General features: G+C 40.8%; 1 protein-coding gene across 8 annotated transcripts in view; it reads right to left on the bottom strand.

Annotated features, from left to right (window-relative positions):
• LOC139752006 (uncharacterized) overlaps positions 1-24,064 on the bottom strand; it is a 269,198-nt gene that overhangs the window by 177,493 nt on the left and 67,641 nt on the right. For all 8 annotated transcript variants that reach the window (XM_071667778.1, XM_071667779.1, XM_071667783.1 and 5 more), the window contains exons 7-8: positions 18,298-18,559; positions 1,726-1,832 (exon numbers count right to left, since the gene is read on the bottom strand). In XM_071667778.1, coding sequence (XP_071523879.1) covers positions 1,726-1,832; positions 18,298-18,559 — 369 coding nt within the window. The remainder of the gene's footprint in view (positions 1-1,725; positions 1,833-18,297; positions 18,560-24,064) is intronic.

Raw genomic sequence — 24,064 nt, forward strand, 5'->3', positions numbered from 1 at the left:
GGGTGTTTTGAAATGGTTTGGGCACATGGAGACAGAAGAGGGTGTTTTGAAATGGTTTGGGCACATGGAGAGAATGAGTGAGGAAAGATTGACCAAGAGGATATATGTGTCGGAGGTGGAGGGAACGAGGAGAAGTGGGAGACCAAATTGGAGGTGGAAAGGTGGAGTGAAAAAGATTTTGTGTGATTGGGGCCTGAACATGCAGGAGGGTGAAAGGAGGGCAAGGAATAGAGTGAATTGGATTGATGTGGTATACCGGGGTTTACGTGCTGTCAGTGGGTTGAATCAGGGCATGTGAAGCGTCTGGGGTAAACCATGGAAAGCTGTGTACGTATGTATATTTGCGTGTGTGGATGTATGTATATACATGTGTATGGGGGTGGGTTGGGCCATTTCTTTCGTATGTTTCCTTGCGCTACCTCGCAAACGCGGGAGACAGTAAAAAAGAAAAAAAAAAAAAAAAAAGTATATATAAGTATATATAACTTGTGAAAACAGGAATGGCCAATCTGGTAAATGGCATTAGTGCCTAAACAAGAACTGATTTCTTTTTTTACATTGGAGGCTCCAGTCAGGACAAAAGTCCACATCAAGGCTAAGCTTTAACTGAAATATAGAGAGGATTATAAATGTGAAAAAGAAGAGACAAAGGAAAGTACTCAAGAATTTTGAAGGATGGGGATAAACCTGTCTGTAAAAATGTGCTAGGTCATAGTTACTGGGAAAGACATGAGAAGACAGAGAGTTCTGAAGCTTTGAGATGCACAGGAAGAAACAGTTATCAAAACGTCTCTCCCCTGAGTTGCCAATGGCCACACCGTTATCATACGATGCAGCACCTTGCCAGGTATTAAAAACTTCCTAAAACAATAGAAATAAAAATGGTGGAGTTTACAGGATGTAGTAATTTGTAAGCAGCCAATGACCAAGAAAGTATACCACCAGTACTATCTGCCTGGGTATGGGGGGGATTAGTGATGGCAGCGTGATGAGCAACCACTTCTGTGGTTGTCAAGTTGCACTCCTCTGACCCAAGAAGCTGCCTTTTCTTTCTGCCTCACCCACATGTGAACTACTGCCATTCTGTCCACAAACAAAGAATCTCTTCTTGTCACACATAACACTTAACAACACTTAACTCACACTAATCATTCTTCATAACTCTAGAGTTTCCTGTGGTGACCGCTATGTGCTAGCCCTGCCTTTTGGCAAAATGGGAGGAGCAGTAGAGAGAAGAAGAAGATAAGATAATTTAGGTGGAAGCAGTAGGAAGAAACATTATGAGGAAGTGGTCTGTACAAACACTGCGTAGAAGCCATTGCAAACACAGTGCTAGACTGGCCTGTTAAGGGTGAGGCATTAAAGGCTAAGAAGCAGCACTGTACTTCATTAGTCATGGGGAGTCTAATGCTGTGGCCACCCTCTTGAGGGAGTTCCAGAAAGGAACATGCATCAGAGATATAAATAGATACAGATAGATATTTCAGTTTATTAGCAAACACAAACTATATACAGAATTACTAGTCAAAATTCATTCAAGTATTCTTTTAGCCATTGTTCTCTTAGGTAATAGCCACTAAACAACAAAACAGAATCCAAATTTAAATAAAAAAGTTTCTTCCTTACATGTCAACAATGAAAATATATTCTGGCCCATAGCAATGCTTCCTCTGGTGACTAAAGCCAGCTATTCTAACATAATTTATGATACAGTTTTGCACTCACCCTTTGCTAGGATAAAGTCAGTGAAGACCTTAGACTTGGGAAATGTCGCTCCCTCAGGCATCATAGGACCAAACTGAGGAACATCTCGGAATCTACTCACAGTGACTCTGCAAATTGTCAGTAATTCTAAATTTCATAAGGAAACATCATATATTCTTCAGGCCCATAATCAAAAGTTATTAGCAAATTGTCAGTTATTCTTAATTTCATGAGGAAACATACCACTATATTCTTCAAGCTCTTAATCAAATGTCATTAGCAAATTACATAATGTTTAATGTGCTACAAATACAGTAAATCTTTATTCTAAATGGATCAAGACTTCAGAATGCTTTGCATGTATTAATTACATAATGTTTACTGTACCACAAATACAGTAAATCTTCATTCCAAATGGATCTAGACTTCAGAATGCCTTGCATCTCTAAATTACATAAAGTTTAATGTACTTCAAATACAGTAAATCTTTATTCTAAATGGATCTAGACTTCAGAATGCCTTGCATCTCTAAATTACACAATGTTTAATGTATAAATACAGTAAATCTCTATTCTAAATGGATCTAGACTTCTGAATGCCTTGCATCTCTAAATTACATAATATCTGAAGTACTACAAATACAGTAAAATCTTTAATCTAAATGGATCTAGACTTCTGAATGCCTTGCATCTCCAAAGTTCTAGACTTCAGAATGCCTTGCATCTCTAAAGTAAACTGCTTTTGTTTTGTTCATTACTTCTATGACCTCACTAGTGTAAAATATCAAACAATCAAACCTAATGACCTCTACTTCTGAATAAATATTTACTCTACTGGGGGATAGGGGAGAAAGAATACTTCCCACGCATTCCTCACGTGTCGTAGAAGGCGACTAAAGGGGATGGGAGCGGGGGCCAGATACCCTCCCTCCTTGTATCTGACTTTCTAAAAGGGGTAACAGAAGAAGGAGTCATGCGAGGAGTGCTCATCTTCCTCGAAGGCTCAGATTGGGGTGTCTAAATGTGTGTGGATGTAACCAAGATGAGAAAAAAGGAGAGATAGGTAGTATGTTTGAGGAAAGGAACCTGGATGTTTTGGCTCTGAGTGAAACGAAGCTCAAGGGTAAAGGGGAAGAGTGGTTTGGGAATGTCTTGGGAGTAAAGTCAGGGGTTAGTGAGAGGACAAGAGCAAGGGAAGGAGTAGCACTACTCCTGAAACAGGAGTTGTGGTAGTATGTGATAGAGTATAAGAAAGTAAATTCTAGATAGATATGGGTAAAACTGAAAGTTGATGGAGAGAGATGGGTGATTATTGGTGCATATGCACCCGGGCATGAGAAGAAAGATCATGAGAGGCAAGTGTTTTGGAAGCAGTTGAATGAGTTTGTTAGTGGTTTTGATGCACAAGACCGGGTTATAGTGATGGGTGATTTGAATGCAAAGGTGAGTAATGTGGCAGTTGAGGGAATAATTGGTATACATGGGGTGTTCAGTGTTGTAAATGGAAATGGTGAAGAGCTTGTAGATTTATGTGCTGAAAAAGGACTAGTGATTGGGAATACCTGGTTTAAAAAGCGAGATATATATAAGTATACGTATGTATGTAGGAGAGATGGCCAGAGAGTGTTATTGGATTACGTGTTAATTGATAGGCGCACGAAAGAGAGACTTTTGGATCTTAATGTGCTGAGAGGTGCAACTGGAGGGATGTTGATCATTATCTTGTGGAGGCGACGGTGAAGATTTGTAGAGGTTTTCAGAAAAGAAGAGAGAATGTTGGGGTGAAGAGGGTGGTGAGAGTAAGAGAGCTTGGGAAGGAGATTCGTGTGAGAAAGTACTAGGAGAGACTGAGTACAGAATGGAAAAAGGTGAGAACAAAGGAGGTAAGGGGAGGGGGGAGGAATGGGATGTATTTAGGGAAGTAGTGATGGCTTGCGCAAAAGATGCTTGTGGCATGAGAAGTGTGGGAGGTGGGTTGATTAGAAAGGGTAGTGAGTGGTGGGATGAAGAAGTAAGATTATTAGTGAAAGAGAAGAGAGAGGCATTTGGACGATTTTTGCAAGGAAAAAATGCAAATGAGTGGGAGATGTATAAAAGAAAGAGGCAAGGTCAAGAGAAAGGTGCAAGAGGTGAAAAAGAGGGCAAATGAGAGTTGGGGTGAGAGAGTATCATTAAATTTTAGGGAGAATAAAAAGATGTTTTGGAAGGAGGTAAATAAAGTGCGTAAGATAAGGGAGCAAATGGGAACTTCAGTGAAGGGGGCTAATGGGGAGGTAATAACAAGTAGTGGTGATGTGAGAAGGAGTTGGAGTGAGTATTTTGAAGGTTTGTTGAATGTGTTTGATGATAGAGCGGCAGATATAGGGTGTTTTAGTCGAGGTGGTGAGCAAAGTGAGAGGGTTAGGGAAAATGATTTGGTAAACAGAGAAGAGGTGCTAAAAGCTTTGCGGAAGATGAAAGCTGGCAAGGCAGCAGTTTTGGATGGTATTGCAGTGGAATTTATTAAAAAAGGGGTGACTGTATTGTTGACTGGCTGGTAAGGTTATTTAATGTATGTATGATTCATGGTGAGATGCCTGAGGATTGGCGGAATGCGTGCATAGTGCCATTGTACAAAAGCAAAGGGGATAAGAGTGAGTGTTCAAATTACAGAGGTATAAGTTTGTTGAGTATTCCTGGTAAATTATATGGGAGGGTATTGATTGAGAGGGTGAAGGCATGTACAGAGCATCAGATTGGGGAAGAGCAGTGTGGTTTCAGAAGTGGTAGAGGATGTGTGAATCAGGTGTTTGCTTTGAAGAATGTATGTGAGAAATACTTAGAAAAGCAAATGGATTTGTATGTAGCTTTTATGGATCTGGAGAAGGCATATGATAGAGTTGATAGAGATGCTCTGTGGAAGGTATTAAGAATATATCGTGTGGGAGGCAAGTTGTTAGAAGCAGTGAAAAGTTTTTATCGAGGATGTAAGGCATGTGTACGTGTAGGAAGTGAGGAAAGTGATTGGTTCTCAGTGAATGTAGGTTTGCGGCAGAGGTGTGTGTTGTCTCCATGGTTGTTTGATTTGTTTATGGATGGGGTTGTTAGGGAGGTGAATGCAAGAGTTTTGGAAAGAGGGGCAAGTATGCAGTCTGTTGTGGATGAGAGAGCTTGGGAAGTGAGTCAGTTGTTGTTCGCTGATGATACAGCGCTGGTGGATGATTCATGTGAGAAACTGCAGAAGCTGGTGACTGAATTTGGTAAAGTGTGTGGAAGAAGAAAGTTAAGAGTAAATGTGAATAAGAGCAAGGTTATTAGGTACAGTAGGGTTGAGGGTCAAGTCAATTGGAAGGTAAGTTTGAATGGAGAAAAACTGGAGGAAGTAAAGTGTTTTAGATATCTGGGAGTGGATCTGGCAGCGGATGGAACCATGGAAGCGGAAGTAAATCATAGGGTGGGGGAGGGGGCGAAAATTCTGGGAGCATTGAAGAATGTTTGGAAGTAAAGAACATTATCTCGGAAAGCAAAAGTGGGTATGTTTGAAGGAATAGTGGTTCCAACAATGTTGTATGGTTGCGAGGCATGGGCTATGTATAGAGTTGTCCACAGGAGGGTGGATGTGCTGGAAATGAGATGTTTGAGGACAATATGTGGCGTGAGGTGGTTTGATCGAGTAAGTAATGTAAGGGGAAGGGAGATGTGTGGAAACAAAAAGAGTGTGGTTGAGAGAGCAGAAGAGGGTGTTTTGAAATGGTTTGGTCACATGGAGAGAATGAGTGAGGAAAGATTGACCAAGAGGATATATGTGTCACAGGTGGAGGGAACGAGGAGAAGTGGGAGACCAAATTGGAGGTGGAAAGATGGAGTGAAAAAGATTTTGAGTGATCGGGGCCTGAACATGCAGGAGGGTGAAAGGTGTGCAAGGAATAGAGTGAATTGGAACAATGTGGTATACTGGGGTGGACGTACTGTCAATGGATTGAACCAGGGCATGTGAAGCATCTAGGGTAAACCATGGAAAGTTCTGTGGGGCCTGGATGTGGAAAGGGAGCTCTGGTTTCAGTGCATTATTACATGACAGCTAGAGACTGAGTGTGAACGAATGGGGCTTTTGTTGTCTTTTCCTAGCACTACCTTGCACACATGAGGGGGGGAGGGGGTTGTTATTCCATGTGTGGCGAGGTGGTGATGGGAATAAATAAAGGCAGACAGTATGAATTATGCACATGTGTATATATGTATATGTCTGTGTGTGTGTATATACATGTGTACATTGAGATATATAGGTATGTATATTTGTGTGTGTGGACATGTATGTATATATATGTGTATATGGATGGGTTGGGCCATTCTTTCGTCTGTTTCCTTGCACTACCTCGCTAACTAAGAGACAGCGACAAAGCAAAATAAATAAATAATGAACATAATAATAAATAATGAAAATAAGGTTCTTATGATGCCTTTGCCAGTTCACCTCTTCCTGGTGATCACATCTGTTTTTGGTTTTATCTTACTTTCTTAATCACCTATTTGTACTGTATGGGGAGGGTTTTACATTTGTTGGTTCCCATATCCTGAACATTTACTACTATCATACAACTTCTTAAATTCATGTATGTTGTCTGCATTAACCTTGTGCTCAGATATCTTATTCCATTCATTCACCACTCTCATAGTAAAAAAAGTACTTCTTTACATCCTCTGCAGTAAGTGTCTTGCTTAATTTCATGTTATGTTGGCACTATTCACATCTTTCAGAGAACTGTTCACTGTCTATGTCACCAATGTTCTAAAAACTTTAAGGTTGTCATCAGGTCACTCCTCACTTTTCTCTCTTCCAAGGTGGGCAAATTCAAAGCCTCCATCCTTTTTCTGTAACTCAAGTCTCTTATTATAGTACAAAATTTGCTGCCTTTTTCTGGAACCTTTCTATTAGCACTTTGTGCTTCTCTAGGTGCAGTAACCAAATAAGAAAAGCATATTCTAGTTTTGGTCTTATGCAGGATATGAACAGCTTGCTAAATATTTCATTTTATCATACACTTGAAAGAGATTATAATAATTACCAAAAGATAATTTGTCTCCTTAACTATTCTCCTAATGTGGGAATCTGATGACAAATTTGGGGCGATGCTGATTCCCAGGTCCTTCTAACTACAGGTTGAGTATCCATAATTCGAAAATCCGAAATGCCCCCAAATACAAAACTTTTTGAGCAGTGATATGAAGTTACAAGAGGAAAATTCCACACCTAAACACATTATTTTTCCATTGTATCATTGGTATTTCATATTTCTTACAGTTAAGTACTTAAGTATGAATAAGTGTAAGAAAATGATTGCTTATCAGTGGCATATAAATTCTGAGTCAGGAGTGAAGGTGATGCTAAACAACCACAGATTGTCCATATGGATGGCTGAAATTGTGACACCTTAGCTTTCTGATGGTTCAATGTTACACAAACTTTGCTCCATGTGCAAAATTATTAAAAATATTGTATAAATTACCTTCAGGCTCTGTGTATAAGGTGTATATAAAACATAGATGGATTTTGTGTTTTGACTTGGGTCCCATCCCCAAGTTATCGCATTATGCATATGCAAATATTCCAAAATTCAAAAAATTCCAAAATCCGAAACATTTCCGGAACTCCCTTAAGGGGGTGGCCATGGCAACAGAGTCTCCATAGCTAGTGAACTCCAGTGTTGCTTCTTGGTCTCTAGTGCCTCATACTTAACAGGCCACTGGCAGATGGAAAGTCTAGCACAGTGTTTGCAGAGGTTCCTACCTAATGTTCCCACCGACTACAATCTAATGTTCCTACCAACTACTTCTACCTAATGCTCCTATCTACTACTTCTATCTATTGCTCCTACCATTTTACCTTAAGGCAGGGCTAGCACACAGGGCTCACCACAGGAATATCTACAGTTATGAGGAATGAGCTGTGCGAGTTATATGTTGTCAAGTGTAATGCATAACAAGGAGAGATTGCATGTTATGGACAGAATGCCAGTAGTCCATGTGTGGGTGAAGCAGAAAGAAAAGCAAGTCCTTGGGTTAAAGAAGTGGAACTTGACAACCCTTGAAGTGCTGGCTCACTATGCAGCTGTCACTAACCCTCCTGATACCCAAGTAGGCAGGACTGGTAATATACCAAACTCCCTACCAAGTCCTACCTAATCCCAAGTGTCCTTTTGACACAGAAAATCCTGAAAGTCATTTTCTGCTAATAATATTATTGGGCTGAATTTCATCAACCATGCATCAGACCAAATTTGGAGTCTGTCAGGTCCCCATGTAAGATGATATCATTTTCCTAGCTTTTCACTTCCATCATGACCTTTGCATCACCTGCAAACTTACACAGGATGGAGTCCATACCTTTAGGTATGTCATTTATATAGATCAAGAAGAGCAACAGTCCTAAAACAGAAACCTGTGGCACTCTGCTTCAATGCATAACATTAATACAAAGAGAATAAAGGCTAATAGTATTCCTTGTGGTACCCAAAAAAGAACATCATAATAAATGGCTACACTTGCTTCTACTCTTGAATTGCTGTTTGTTACAAACTCTCTAATCCATCTTCCTATCTTACCTTTAATGCCTTGTTTCATTACTTTCTCTTATAAATTTTTGTGGTTTACTATGTAAAATGCCACAGCAAAACTGAGGAAAGCAGTAACCATTCTTTATCCTTACATCAGAGATTCATGAATGTTACCATACAGATGTCTCTTGTCTACAACAGCTTTGCCAACTGCATTTTCAGTATAGACCTTTAAAATAACATATACCATCTTACCATTTCTGACAATGTGTTTTAAGTATCAGCAGTTTTCCACTGCACCACCATGTACAGGACAGTTGAGACTGTGGGTGACATGTGAACTGTTGTTGCTACAGGAAGGCAGGATTGTCCCTACTATGTCTTGTTGCTAGTGCTTGCACTGAGGTAACCTTCTGTGTGGTGAACCTAAATAGCTGCTTTTTAGGAGTAATAAGGCCAAGCGTGGGGCATCACGGGTGAAATGAAGTAATGCCATCAGATTACTGCTGTTTTGATTATCAAAGTTTTGTGCATCATGTCTTTGTACTTTTCTAGAATAAACGTGTGTTCTTACAGAATAACAAACATATTCTTAACCTTGTCCATTATATGACGTATAGTATGTCCCTCATGAGTCATTCACCTGAACTCCCCATTCCTGTTATACAGCAAACAAAATATATAATTAGTAGGAACAATAGCCAAGAGAAGCAGCATTATCCATCAAGCAAGTAGTGAAGTTAGTCCCATGGGCTAGCCCTGCTATCATGACAAAATCTAGTCAGAGGTAACTATATTTCCAATATGCTTAGTTCCTTGTAAACCATGAAAATGCCAACTGCAGGATTCTTCCAGGGAGGTAAATCCCAGTGTTGGCAAGGGGCTTATGTAATTAACCAATAACTTGGGTTAGCACACTTATTCTTGGTATATATCTCTGTTGGCCTTCATTCATATAGCTGCTCTTTATTAAATTTTCTGTATGTTCTTTCATAATCCTTTCAAAGACTTATATTACATGTGAAGTCAAGCTAAGTGGCCTGTACTGCTTTGACTTAGCTCAGTTACCCACCTTGTCCATTGGAGTTACATATGCCATTTTGTAAATGTCTGCCATATTGCTTTCATCCAAACTCAGTAACATTAATGGCTATGCTTTCAGTGTTTTTGTTTTCTTTAGGAGAAAAGACCATTTCCCAGCATGTCTTGGAAAGGAGTCCATTTCACTCCTTGTCACAGAAGGAAACTATATTTCTCTTCTTGGCAGTGCATTGTAATATCTCGCCAAAAGGGAAAATGGAGTGAATATGATTTTGAGAGGAAGAGGTTGAAAGGTATGCATAGGATAGAGTAAACTGGAGTGATGTGGTATACAGTGAGCAATGTACTGTGAAAGGAATGAAGCATGAGATGTGCAGCAGCCAGGGTAAATCATAGAAAGGTTTTTGGGGTCTGGTTATGGATAGAGGGCTGTAGTTTCGGTGCATTACTTATGACAGCTAGAGAATGGATGCAAGCGAATAAAACCCTTATTTTGTTTTTGGTACCTAGCAATTTCCTGCTGGTGCAGGAAATAGCAAACAAGTATAAAAGAAAGAGAAGAAAGGTAATCAAGCTAATGTATTACAGAATACTTAGATAGGCTATTGAATAATGATAGTAAATATTAATACTATTGACAATATCAATAACAAATAATGTAATTATAAAAACAAAATGTCAACAGCAAAAAATCACAATCCTTTTGAGGCAGATTTTGATATTGGAAAACAGAAACAATATCTCTCATATTTATTTTTTTTTTTTTATTATACTTTGTCGCTGTCTCCCGCGTTTGCGAGGTAGCGCAAGGAAACAGACGAAAGAAATGGCCCAACCCCCCCCCCATACACATGTATATACATACGTCCACACACGCAAATATACATACCTACACAGCTTTCCATGGTTTACCCCAGACGCTTCACATGCCCTGCTTCAATCCACTGACAGCAAGTCAACCCCGGTATACCACATCGCTCCAATTCACTCTATTCCTTGCCCTCCTTTCACCCTCCTGCATGTTCAGGCCCCGATCACACAAAATCTTTTTCACTCCATCTTTCCACCTCCAATTTGGTCTCCCTCTTCTCCTTGTTCCCTCCACCTCCGACACATATATCCTCTTGGTCAATCTTTCCTCACTCATCCTCTCCATATGCCCAAACCACTTCAAAACACCCTCTTCTGCTCTCTCAACCACGCTCTTTTTATTTTCACACATCTCTCTTACCCTTACGTTACTCACTCGATCAAACCACCTCACACCACACATTGTCCTCAAACATCTCGTTTCCAGCACATCCATCCTCCTGCGCACAACTCTATCCATAGCCCACGCCTCGCAACCATACAACATTGTTGGAACCACTATTCCTTCAAACATACCCATTTTTGCTTTCCGAGATAATGTTCTCGACTTCCACACATTCTTCAAGGCCCCCAGGATTTTCGCCCCCTCCCCCACCCTATGATCCACTTCCGCTTCCATGGTTCCATCCGCTGCCAGATCCACTCCCAGATATCTAAAACACTTCACTTCCTCCAGTTTTTCTCCATTCAAACTCACCTCCCAATTGACTTGACCCTCAACCCTACTGTACCTAATAACCTTGCTCTTATTCACATTTACTCTTAACTTTCTTCTTCCACACACTTTTCCAAACTCTCTCATATTTAGGGAGGATAAAAATAGTAAGGATACAGACCTTATGTGTTAAAGAGTAAGGAAAAAATACTGTATGGGTGTAAGAGGATTAATGATCAGGACACATTTCCATTCAACACAGTAAAAATAAATCCGTCAGGGACAGCACTGTAACAGATACTGTGGTAGACCCAAAAATGTGAAAAGTTTTGAATTTTAGTGTCTCATGGGATACTCTATTTTTCTAAAGTATCCAAGTATCACCCTGCCTTCTCATCATAACTTTGTAATTACACCCTTGGGGGTGGAACTGAAGGGGTAGGCATTGCCTAACTTCATTAGGGTAATAGTAGTAGATTTCATATTATCCCTAGGGACTGGGGAGAAAGAATACCGAATACCTTCCATGTATTCCCTGCATGTCATAGAAAGCGACTAAAAGGGGTGGGAGTAGGGAGCTGGAAATCCTCCCCTCAAGTTTTTACTTTTCCAAAAGAAAGAACAGAGAAAGGGGCCAAATGAGGATTTTCCCCTCTATGGCTAAGTCCTCTGTTCTTGACACAACCTCACTAATATGGGAAATGGCAAATATGTATGAAAAAAAAAGTCTTCATTTTACAAATACTTGAGGTGTGCTAGGGTTTCAGTTTTTCGGACAATTTTGGAGCCCTGCTGCCTCTAGGAAACACAACGCTTGCCCTTTGCCTGTGGCCTGTCAAAGGTTAGGAACAAATGGCTAAGAAGTAGCATTGGAGTCAACCAATTATGCCAAGGAATAAAAGGGATGAGCAATTGAGGGTGAATGTAAAAGGGATGACTGGTGAGGGTAAAAAGAGGGAGCTTGAGGAGAAATTTAAGTTATAGTCTGGATGTGCTAGGAACTGAGGAAACATTTACTTGAACTGGGCGTACGGAGTGAAAATGGAAAATATGAATGTAACTTATGGGGTATGGAAGGAGTTGTATAGATGGAAATAAATGAAAATCATCAAGAAAAATGGAAAGAAGAAAGAAATTCTGCTGTCACTGAGAGTGTGGGAAGGTGTTACAGAGCATGGATGGAATGGGTCAAGAATAGTGTGAGCGACAGGAGAAATTGGAATTATGAAACATGCATGCATAGGAAGGAGTAGCATTACTCCTAAAACATGAGGTGTGGGAGTGTGTTACAGATTGTAAGGAAGTAACTCTAGATTGATGTGGGTAAAATTGAAAGTGGATGGAGAGAGATGGGTGATTATTGGTGCTTATGCACCTGGTTATGAGAAGAAAGATCTTGAGAGGCAAGTGTTTTGGGAGTAGCTGAGTGAGTGTGTCAGCAGTTCTGGTGCACAAGACTGGCTATTAGTGATGGGTGATTTAAATGCAAAGGTGAGTAATGGGGCAGTTGAGGGTTTAATTGGTGTATGTGGGGTATTCAGTATTGCGAATGGAAATGGTTAAGAGCTTGTGGATTTGTGAGTTGAAAAAAAGACTGGTGATTGGGAACACCTTGTTTAAAAAGAGAGATATACAGAAATATACGTGCATGAGTAGGAAAAATGGTCAAAGGGCATAATTGATAGGCGTGTAAAAGAGAGACTTTTGGATGTTAATGTGCTGAGAGGGGCAGCTGGTGGGATGTCTGATCAGTATCTTGTGGAGGTGAAGGTGAAGATTCGTGGAGGTTTTCAAAAAAGAGTGGTGAGAGTAAGTGAGTTTGGAAAGGAGACTTGTGTGAAGAAGTACCTGGTGATTGAGTGTAAAATGGCAAAAGATGAGAACAAATGGTTGAAGGAGAGTTGGTGAGGAATGAGATGCATTTAAGGAAGCATGGATGGTATGTGCAAGAGATGCATGTTACATGAGAAAGGTGGGAGGTGAGCAGATTAGAAAGGGTAGCAAGTGTTGGAATGAAGAAGTAAAGTTATTAAGTGAAAGAGGAAAAGACAGGTGTTTGGATGATACTCGTAAGGAAGGAGTGCAAATGACTAGGAGATGTATAAGAGAAAGCACCAGGAGGTCAAGAGGAAGGTGCAAGAATTCAAAAAGAGGGCAAATGGGAGCTGAGGTGAGTTTCATTACACTTTAGGGAGAATAAAAAGATGTTTTGGAAGGAGGTAAATAACGTGCATAAGACAAGAGAGCAACTGGCAACATCGGTGAAGGGGGCAAGGTGGGAAATGATAACAAGTAGTGATGAAGTGGGGAGATGGGGTGAGTATTTCAAAGGCTTGAATGTGTTTGATGATAAAGTGGCAGATGTAGGGTGTTTAAGTAGGGGTGATGTACACAGTGATAGATTCAGAAGGGTGGTTTGGTGAAGAGAGGAGGTGGTGAAAGCCTTGCAGAAGTTGAAATATGGCAAGGAAGCAGTTTGAATGGTACTGCAGTTGAATTTATTAAAAAAGGGGGTGACTGTGTTGTTGATTTGTTGGTAAGGATATTCAGTATATGTATGGATCATGCTGAAGTGCCTGAGGATTGGCAGAATGTATGTATAGTGCCACTGTATAAAGGCAAAGGGGATAAAGGTGGGTGTTTAAACTACAGAGGTATAAGCTTATTGAGTATTCCTGGAAAATTGTATAGGAGAGTACTGACTGAGAGGGTGAAGGCATGGACAGAGCATCATAATGGGAAGGAGCAGTGTGGATCAGGTGTTTGCTTTGAAGAATATATGTGAGAAATACCTAGAGAAAAGATGAATTTGTATGTGGCATTTATGGTTCTGGAGAAAGCATGTGACAGGGTAGATAGAGATGCTTTGTGGAAGGTCTTAAGAGTATATGATGTGGGAGGTAAACTGCTTTAAGCAGAAAAGAATTTATCCAGGGTGTAAGGCATGTGTACGAGTAGGAAGAAAGGAGAGTGAGCGGTTTCCAGTGAAGGTTGGTCTGCAGCAGGGGTGTGTGATGTCCCCATAGCTGTTAAATTTGTTTATGGATGGGGTGGTTAGGGAGGTAAATGAAAGAGTTATGGAGAGAGGGGCAAGTATGCAGTCTGTTGGGAATGAGAGGGCCTGAGAGGTGAGTCATTTGATCACCAATGATACAGCAATGGTGGTTGATTCGAGTAAGAAACTGCATTAGTTGGTGACAGTTTGAAAAAGTGTGTGAAAGGAGAAACTCGTGAGTAAATGTGAATAAGAGCAAGGTTATTAGGTTCAGTAGGATGTTGAGAGACAAGTTAGTTGGGATGAGAGTTTGAATGATAAAAATTGAAGGAAGTGACATGTTTTAGATATCTGGGAGTGGACTTAGCAGTGAATGGAACCATGGAAGTGGAAGTGAGTCATAGGATGGGGGAGGAGGTGAAGATTCTGGGAGTGATGAAGAATGTCTGGAAAGAGAGAATATTATCTTGGAAAGCAAAAATAGGTATGTTTGAAGGAACGGTAGTTCCATCAATATTATTTGGTTGCAAGGCATGGGCTATAGATAGGGTTGTACAGAGGAGGGTGGATGTGTTGGAAATGAAATGTTTGAGGACAATATGTGGTAAGTAATGAAAGGGTGAGAGAAATGTGTGGTAATAAAAAGAGTGTGGTTGAGAGAGCAGAACAGGGTATGTTATTATAAGAGAGTAAGACATGTGTGAGTAGGTAGTGAAAAGGATGATTGGCTCCAGCTAAAAGTGGGTCTACATCAGGGATGTCTGATGTCATCATGGCTGTTTAGTCTGTTTATGGATGGGTTGGTAAGGGAAGTAAAAGCAAGCATCTTGGAGAGGGGGCAGGTATATAGTCTGCTGGAGTGGGAGTGTCAAAGAAGTGAGTCAACTTGTTTGTTGATGGCACACCAATAGAGGCAAATTTGCATGAGAGAATGCAGAAGGTAGCGTCTGAGTTTGGGAAAGTGTGTGAAAGGAGAAAGCTAAGAGTAAATGCATCAAAAGTAGGGTTTTTTGGTTTAACAGTAAACAACAGGCAAGTTGGAGTGAGAGTTTAACTGGAGAAACCTTAGAGGAATTTAAGTACATCAGATACCTGGTAGAAGTGGACATGATAGTGAATGATACTGTGGAAGATGAGTCATAGGGGTGGGCAAGGGGGACAAAGTTCCTGGGAACTTTGAGGAATGTGTAGAAAGAAAGGTCACAATCTGGAAGGGCAAAAACTAGTGTGTTTGAAGGTATCTCTTGATGGAGTTGTATGGATATAAGGCAGAGGTTATAGATGATAATGTATGGAAGAGGGTGAACATGCTGTAAATAATTTTTCTTTTTCATACTTGATCACAGTTCCCACGTTAGTGAGGTAGTGCCAAGAACAGACGAAGAAAGGCCACATCCACACATAAATTCTTGTGTAATGTACCGAAACCACAGCTCCCTATCTACATCCATGCCCCACTGACCTTTCTATAGTTTACCCTGGATGCTTAACATGTCCTGGTTCAGTCCACTGACAGCATGTTGACCCCAGTAAAACCCACCATTCCAATTCGCTCTACTCCTTACATGCCTTTCATCCTCCTGCATGTTCAGGCCCTGATTGCGTGGCATCAGAATGTGGAGTGAGAAGGGTTCATCAAGTATAAAAATGAAAGGGTAAGAGAAAGTTATAGGAAAAACAGTATGGTTGAAAGACCTGAAGAGGGTGTGTTGAAATGGTATGGACACATGGAGAAGAATGAGTTAAAAAAAAAAAAGGTGACAAAGAGGACAAATGTGTCAGAAGTTATAGGGAGAAGAAAATAGAGGACAGTGAACTGGAGATAGAAGGATGGTGTGAATAAGGTTTTGAGTTCTCATGGGCCTGGACATGCAGGAGGGTGAGAGGAGGTATGAAGTGGGCAGAGTGAAATAAAGTGATGTGGTATACAGGGAATGATATGCTGGCAAAGAAGTGAACCAAGACATATGAAGCAGCCAGGGGGACTATGAAAAGGTACGGAGGGCCTTGTCGTCGATACGGGCTGGTGTTTTGGTGCACTTTACATGGCAGCTAGAAAATGGGTGTGAGCAAATGAGGCCTTTTCTGCCCACTCTTGTCACTACATTGCTCATGCAGAAAATGGTGAACAAATGTGAAAGAAATAAAAGAATTATTGCTGCAACAAACTTTGCAACCTATATATTCTTTCATATCATTTTATTATACTTCATCGCTGTCTCCTGCATTAGCGAGGTAGCACAAGGAAACAGACAGAAGAATGGCCCAAACCACCCACATACACATGTATATGTATAAATGCCTACACATGCACATATACATACCTATACATATTACTGTATACGCACATGTACATACACAGACATATACATATACAGACATGTCCATGTTCACACTTCTGCCTTCGTCCATTCTCATCACCACCCTGCCACACGTGAAATAGCACCCCTCCCCCGAGGTAGTGAGGTAGCACTAAGAAAGACAAAAAAGCCACATTCATTCACATTCAGTCTCTAGCTGTCATGTATAATGCACCAAAACCACAGCTCCCTTTCCACATCCAGTCCCACACACCTTTCCACGGTTCACTCAAGACATTTCACATGCCCTGGTTCAGTCCACTGACAGCGCGTCGACCCCAGTATACTACATCATTCCAATTCACTCTATTCCTTACACACCTCTTACTCTCCTGTATGTTCAGGCCCTAATCACTCAAAATCTTTTTCACTCTATTCTTCCACCTCTAATTTGGCCTCACTTCTCGTTCCCTCCACCTCTGACACATATCCTCTTTGTCAATCTTTTCTCACTCATTCTCTCCATGTGACCAAACCATTTCAATACACCCTCTTCTGCTCTCTCAACCACACTCTTTTTATTACCACACATCCCTCTTACCCTTTCATTACTTACTTGATCAAGCCACCTCACCCCACATATTGTCCTCAAACAGCTCATTTCCAAAACATCCACCCTCCTCCGCACAACCCTATCTACAGCCCATGCCTTGCAACAATATAACATTGTTGGAACCACTATCCCTTCAAACATACCCATTTTTGCTCTCCAAGACAATGCCTTCCACACATTATTCAACACTCCCAGAACCATCGACCCCTCCCCCACCCTGTGACTCACTTTCACTTCCATGCTTCCATCCGCTGCTAAATCCACTCCCAGATATCTATAACACTTCACTTCCTCCAGTTTTTCTCCATTCAAACTTACCTGCCAATTAACTTGTCCCTCAACCCTACTGAACCTAATAACCTTGCTCCTATTCACATTTACTCTCAACTTTCTTCTTTCACACACTTTACCCGAATCAGCCACCAGCGATGTATCATCAGCAAACAACAACTAACTCATTTCTCAAGCCCTCTCATCCACAAGACTGCATACGTGCCCCTCTCTCCAAAACTCTTGCATCCATAAACAAATTAAACAACCATGGAGACATCACGCACCTCTGCCGCAAACTGACATTCACTGGGAACCAATCACTTTCCTCTCTTCCTATTCGTACACATGCCTTACATCCTTGGTAAAAACTTTTCACTGCTTCGAGCAACTTACCATCTACACCATATACTATAAATATGTTCCAAAAAGCATCTCTATCAACCCTATCTTATGCCTTCTCCAGATCCACACTGAATAATATTCAGCAACCTAATACTGTGTTGTAACCCTAATCTGAGAAATACTAGTTTAGTTGATGGCTTGGGTGCACACATTGACAGTTCTCTGAAAAACCAAAGTAATATCTCTAGATAAAGATAAGAGAACCATGAGTATGGCATAAAGCAATTGAATAAAATTATGAGATCAGATTGGGAGAGATGATGCCTTGGAATGCTTTAGACTCGACTCTGTCTGGTGTGTAAAGCCAAAACCCCTTGTATGATTACAGCAACTACTCAGATTAGGAAAATATTTAGCATTTGAACATGACTCTCCAGTTTCCTACATACATATCCATGTTATGCATGAAAATCTTTAGCACTTGAACAAGACTCCTACTTTCTTACACACAAACTACATATATCTCTGATATGGATGGTTTCTGTGACAGATTAGATATTACAGTGATACCAAGTATCTTTATTGTTGGAGTGGAGGAATTTCAAAGATGATGGAAAAACTGTGAGGGTTTTAGAATGATACTGGGAAGAAACTGGGTTTTAGAATGATAATGGGAAGAAACTGGGTTTTAAAGGCATTAACTGTCTTAACATTACTGGAAAATCCTGTAAAAAACACTTATACATAGTAAGGGATATCGTTATAAGAGAAACTTTAAGTGGCAGAACTAGTTACATCAATGTCACGATATCAAGCAGTTTAAGGCGTTTGAAAATATGAATAAAATCAAGGAATTTTTAGTAAGGTCAATATAAAATACAGTCATGACCACATCTTTCCTATTAATGTGCACAGTGGAGGAAATAAGGGTAAAGGCATTTTTGTTCCCCTTTAAGAACATTTAGAACTTACCTGTACTGAGTATTTTCTGTGCATGGATTGACTGCTTGTACCACAATAAATACATGCTGGAAGTGACTGCGAATATGTTTGGGACTGAATGGAGGTGCCCCAGGCTCTTGGAAGATGATGCTAACAATATCGTTGCCAATGTGTCTTTTTCTCAATAGTTGTTTTCGATTATTTGGGGTGAAAGGGAGTAGCGTTGACACATGAAACATTATCTCCACATCACGATAATGATTGTACACACTGTACAAACCAGTTGAGTCAGCTGCAAATAAATTTTTTTTTAGCTATGTAATAAATAATGTGAAAGGAAAACAATAACCTATTTTGAAATGGAAGGAATACTATGCCAGAAAAGCTTGGTATGCTATAATGTCTAAAGTGGACCAAGGAAAAAGTAAACACAACTGTATGAACCCAATGTTTGGGGAATTTATGCATGAAGTATTACAGAATTATTAAAGATGAAAATTATATAAGCTGTGTTAGAGGAATGTTAAGAAGCTAACAGAGGAAAGCAAAGAAAGAGTAATAGAGATTTTCAAAATAAGTTGAGAGAAAAGTTTTTTTGAAAATCCCAAGGTAAGGGTGAATGAATTAGACCTCCATAATACCCACGTGTTGTAGAAGGCGACTTTCTCATACTTCAATTTCTAAAGGAGGAAACAGAAGATGGAGCAAAGCATGGAGTGTTCATACTCCTTAAAGGCTCAGATTAGGGTGTCTGAATGTGTGTGGATGTAAACAAGATGAGAAGAAAGAAGAGATAGGTAGTATTTTTGAGGAAAGAAACCTGGATGTTCTGGTCCTGAATGAAACAAAGCTCAAGGGTAACGGGGAGAATGGTTTGGAAATTTTTGGAAATGTCTTAGGAGTAAAGTCAGAGATTGGTGACAGGACAAGAGCTAAGGTAGTAGCACTACTGAAGCAGGAGTTCTGGGAGTGTGTGATAGAGTGTAAGGAAGCAAATTATAGACTGATGTAGGTACAACTGAAATTGGGTGGTGAGAGATGGGTGATTATTGGTGCTTAAGCACCTGGTCATGAGAGGAAAGATCATGAGAGGCAAGTGTTTTGCGAGCAGCTAAGTGAGTGTGTCAGCAGTCTTGGTGCATGAGACTGAGAATTAATGATGGGTGATCTGAATGCAAAGGTAAGTAATGTGGCAGTTGAGGGTATAATTGGTGCACATGGGGTACTCAGTGTTAAGAATGGAAATGGTGAAGAACCTGTGGAGTAGTGTGCTGAAAAACTGGTAACTGGAAATTCATTTTTATTTTCTATACGTGGATTACTTGTTAATTGAAAGGCGCGCGAAAGAGAGACTTTTGGATGTTAATGTGCTGAGAGGTGCAACTGGAGGGATGTCTGATCATTATCTTGTGGAGGCGAAAGTGAAGATTTGTAGAGGTTTTCAGAAAAGAAGGGAGAATGTTGGGGTTAAGAGAATAATGAGAGTAAGTTGAGCTTGGGAAGGAGACTTGTGTGAGGAAGTACCAGGAGAGACTGAGTGCAGAATGGAAAAAGGTGAGAACAAAGGATGTAAGGGGAGTGGGGGAGGAATGGGATGTATTCAGGGAAGCAGTGATGGCTTGTGCAAAAGATGCTTGTGGCAAGAGAAGCGTGAGAGGTAGGCAGATTAGAAAGGGTAGTGAGTGGTGGGGTGAAGAAGTAAGAGTATTAGTGAAACAGAAGAGAGGCATTTGGACAATTTTTGCAGGGAAATAATGCAAATGAGTGGGAGATGTATAAAAGAAAGAGGCAGGTCAAGAGAAAGCAAGAGGTAAAAAAGAGGGCAAATGAGAGTTGGGGAGAGAGAGTATCATTAAATTTTAGGGAGAATAAAAAGAAGTGGAAGTGAATCATAGGGTGGGGGAGGGGGCGAAAATTCTGGGAGCCTTGAAGAATGTGTGGAAGTCGAGAACATTATCATGGAAAGCAAAAATGGGTATGTTTGAAGGAATAGTGGTTCCAACAATGTTGTATGGTTGCGAGGCGTGGGCTATGGATAGAGTTGTGTGCAGGAGGGTGGATGTGCTGGAAATGAGATGTTTGAGGACAATATTTGGTGTGAGTGGTTTGATCGAGTAAGTAATGTAAGGGTAAGAGAGATGTGTGGAAATAAAAAGAGCGTGGTTGAGAGAGTAGAAGAGGGTGTTTTGAAATTTGGTTTGGTCACATGGAGAGAATGAGTGAGGAAAGATTGACCAAGAGGATATATGTGTCAGAGGTGGAGGGAACGAGGAGAAGTGGGAGACCAATTTGGAGGTGGAAAGATGGAGTGAAAAAGATTTTGAGTGATCGGGGCCTGAACATGCAGGAGGGTGAAACGCGTGCAAGGAATAGAGTGAATTGGATCGATGTGGTATACCAGGGTGGACGTGCTGTCAATGGACTGAACCAGGGCATGTGAAGCATCTGAGTTAAACCATGGAAAGTTCTGTGGGGCCTGGATGTGGAAAGGGAGCTGTGGTTTTGGTGCATTATTACATGACAGCTAGAGACTGAATGTGAACGAATGGGGCCTTTCTTGTCTTTTCCTAGCGCTACCTCGCACACATGAGGGGGGAGGGGGTTGTTATTCCATGTGTGGCGGGGTGGCGATGGGAATAAACAAAGGCAGACAGTATGAATTATGTACATGTGTATATATGTAAATGTCTGTGTGTGTATATATATGTGTACATTGAGATGTATAGGTATGTATATTTGCGTGTGTGGAGGTGTATGTATATACATGTGTATGTAGGTAGGTTGGGCCATTCTTTCGTCTGTTTCCTTGCGCTACCTCGCTAACGCGGGAGACAGCGACAAAGCAAAATAAATAAATAACTAAATAAAAAGATGTTTTGGAAGGAGGTAAATAAAGTGCGTAAGACGAGGGAACAAATGGGAACATCAGTGAAGAGGGCTAATGGGGAGGTGATAACAAGTAGCGGTGATGTGAGAAGGAGATGGAGTGAATATTTTGAAGGTTTGTTAAATGTGTTTGATGATAGAGTGGCAGATATAGGGTGTTTTGGTCGAGGTGGTGTGCAAAGTGAGAGGATTAGGGAGAATGATTTGGTAAACAGAGAAGAGGTAGTAAAAGCTTTACAAAAGATGAAAGCCGGCAATAGACCGGGTTTGGATGGTATTGCAGTGGAATCTATTAAAAATGGGGGTGACTGTACTGTTGACTAGTTGGTAAGGTTATTCACTGTACTGTTGACTAGTTGGTAAGGTTATTCAATGTATGCATGTCTCATGGTGAGGTGCCTGAGGATTGGCGGAATGCTTGCATAGTGCCAGTGTATAAAGACAAAGGGGATAAAAGTGAGTGCTTAAATTACAGAGGTATAAGTTTGTTGAGTATTCCTGGGAAATTATATGGGAGGGTATTTATTGAGAGGGTGAAGGCATGTACAGAGCATCAGATTGGGGAAGAGCAGTGTGGTTTCAGAAGTGGTAGAGGATGTGTGGATCAGGTGTTTGCTTTGAAGAATGTATGTGAGAAATACTTAGAAAAGCAAATGGATTTGTATGTAGCATTTATGGATCTGGAGAAGGCATATAATAGAGTTGATAGAGATGCTCTGTGGAAGGTATTAAGAATATATGGTGTGGGAGGCAAGTTGTTAAAAGCAGTGAAAAGTTTTTATTGAGGATGTAAGGCATGTGTACGTGTAGGAAGAGAGGAAAGTGACTGGTTCTCAGTGAATGCTGGTTTGCGGCAGGTGCGTTATGTCTCCATGGTTGTTTAATTTGTTTATGGATGGGGTCGTTAGGGAGGTGAATGCAACAGTTTTGGAAAGAGGGCAAGTATGCAGTCTGTTGTGGATGAGAGAGCTTGGGATGTGTCAGTTGTTGGTCGCTGACGATACAGCGCTGGTGGCTGATTCATGTGAGAAACTGCAGAAGCTGGTGACTGAGTTCGGTAAAGTGTGTGAATGAAGAAAGCTGTGAATAAATGTGAATAAGAGCAAGGTTATTAGGTACAGTAAGGTTGAGGGACAAGTCATTTGGGAGATAAGTTTGAATGGAGAAAAACTGGAGGAATTGAAGTGTTTTAGATATCAGGGAGTGGATTTGGCAGCGGATGGAACCATGGAAGCAGAAGTGAATCATAGTTTGGGGGAGGGGGCGAAAGTTCTGGGAGCATTGAAAAATGTGTGGAAGTCAAGAATGTTATCTTGGAAAGCAAAATATGGGTATGTTTAAAGGAATAGTGGTTCCAACAATGATATATGGTTGCGAGGCATGGGCTATAGATAGAGTTGTGCGGAGAAGGGTGGATGTGTTGGAAATGAGATGTTTGAGGACAATATGTGGTGTGAGGTGGTTTGATTAAGTAATAATACGGTAAGAGAGATGTGTTGTAATAAAAAGAGTGTGGTTGAGAGAGCAGAAGAGGGTGTTTTGAAATGGTTTGGTCACATGGAGAGAATGAGTGAGGAAAAGATTGACAAAGAGGATATATGTGTCAGAGGTGGAGGGAATGAGGAGAAGCAGGAGACCAAATTGGAGGTGGAAGGATGGATTGAAAAGGATTTTGAGCGATCAGGGCCTGAACATACAGGAGGGCGAGAGGCATGCAAGGAATAGAGTGAATTGGAATGATGTGGTATACCGGAATCAAGGTGCTGTCGATGGACTGAACCAGGGCATGTGAAGCATCTGGGGAAAATCATGGAAAGGTCTGGATGTGGATAGGGAGCTGTGGTTTCGGTGCATTACACGACAGCTAGAGACTGAGTGTGAATGAATGTAACCTTTTTGTCTGTATTCCTGGTGCTTCCTCCCTGAAGCAGGGGACAGCAATGCTGTTTTCCTGAGTGTGTGTGTGTGTGTGTGTGTGTGTGTGTGTGTGTGTGTGTGTGTGTGGGGGGGGGGGGGGGGGTAGCAACAGGAATGGATGAAGGCAAGCAAGTATGAATATTTACATATGTATGTATGCAATGCCTGCATCTATGTATGTATATGTTGAAATGTACATGCATGTATATGTACGTATGTGGGCATTTATGTATATATATATATATATATATATATATATATATATATATATATATATTATCCCTGGGGATAGGGGATTAAGAATACTTCCCACGTATTCCCTGCGTGTCGTAGAAGGCGACTAAAAGGGGAGGGAGCGGGGGGCTAGAAATCCTCCCCTCTCGTTTTTTTTTTTTTTAATTTTCCAAAAGAAGGAACAGAGGGGGCCAGTTGAGGATATTCCAAAAAAGGCCCAGTCCTCTGTTCTTAGCGCTACCTCGCTAACGCGGGAAATGGCGAATAGTTTAAAAGAAAAAAGAAAAATATATATATATATGAGTGGATGGGCCATTCTTTGTCTGTTTCCTGGTACTACCTCGCTGACATGGGAAACGGCAATTATGTACTATAAACCATGGAAAGTTTTGTGGGGCCTGGATGTGAAAAGGGAGCTGTGGTTTTGGTGCGTTATACATGACAGCTAGAGACTGAGTGTGAACGAATGTGGCCTTTGTTGTCTTTTCCTAGTGCTACCTTGCATGCATGCGGGGGGAGGGGGTTGTCATTTCATGTATGGCGGAGTGGCGACGGGAATGAATGAAGACAGCAAGTATGAATTATGTGCATGTGTATATATATATATGTCTGTGTATGTATATATATGTATACGCTGAAATGTAGAGATATGTATGTGTGCGTGTGTGGATGTGTATGTATATATATGTATATGTTGAAATGTATAGTTATGTATATGTGCATGTGTGGACATGTATGTATATGCATGTGTATATGGGTG

The sequence above is a fragment of the Panulirus ornatus genome, chromosome 12 (assembly GCF_036320965.1).
Source record: "Panulirus ornatus isolate Po-2019 chromosome 12, ASM3632096v1, whole genome shotgun sequence".
NCBI classification, from domain to species: domain Eukaryota; kingdom Metazoa; phylum Arthropoda; class Malacostraca; order Decapoda; family Palinuridae; genus Panulirus; species Panulirus ornatus.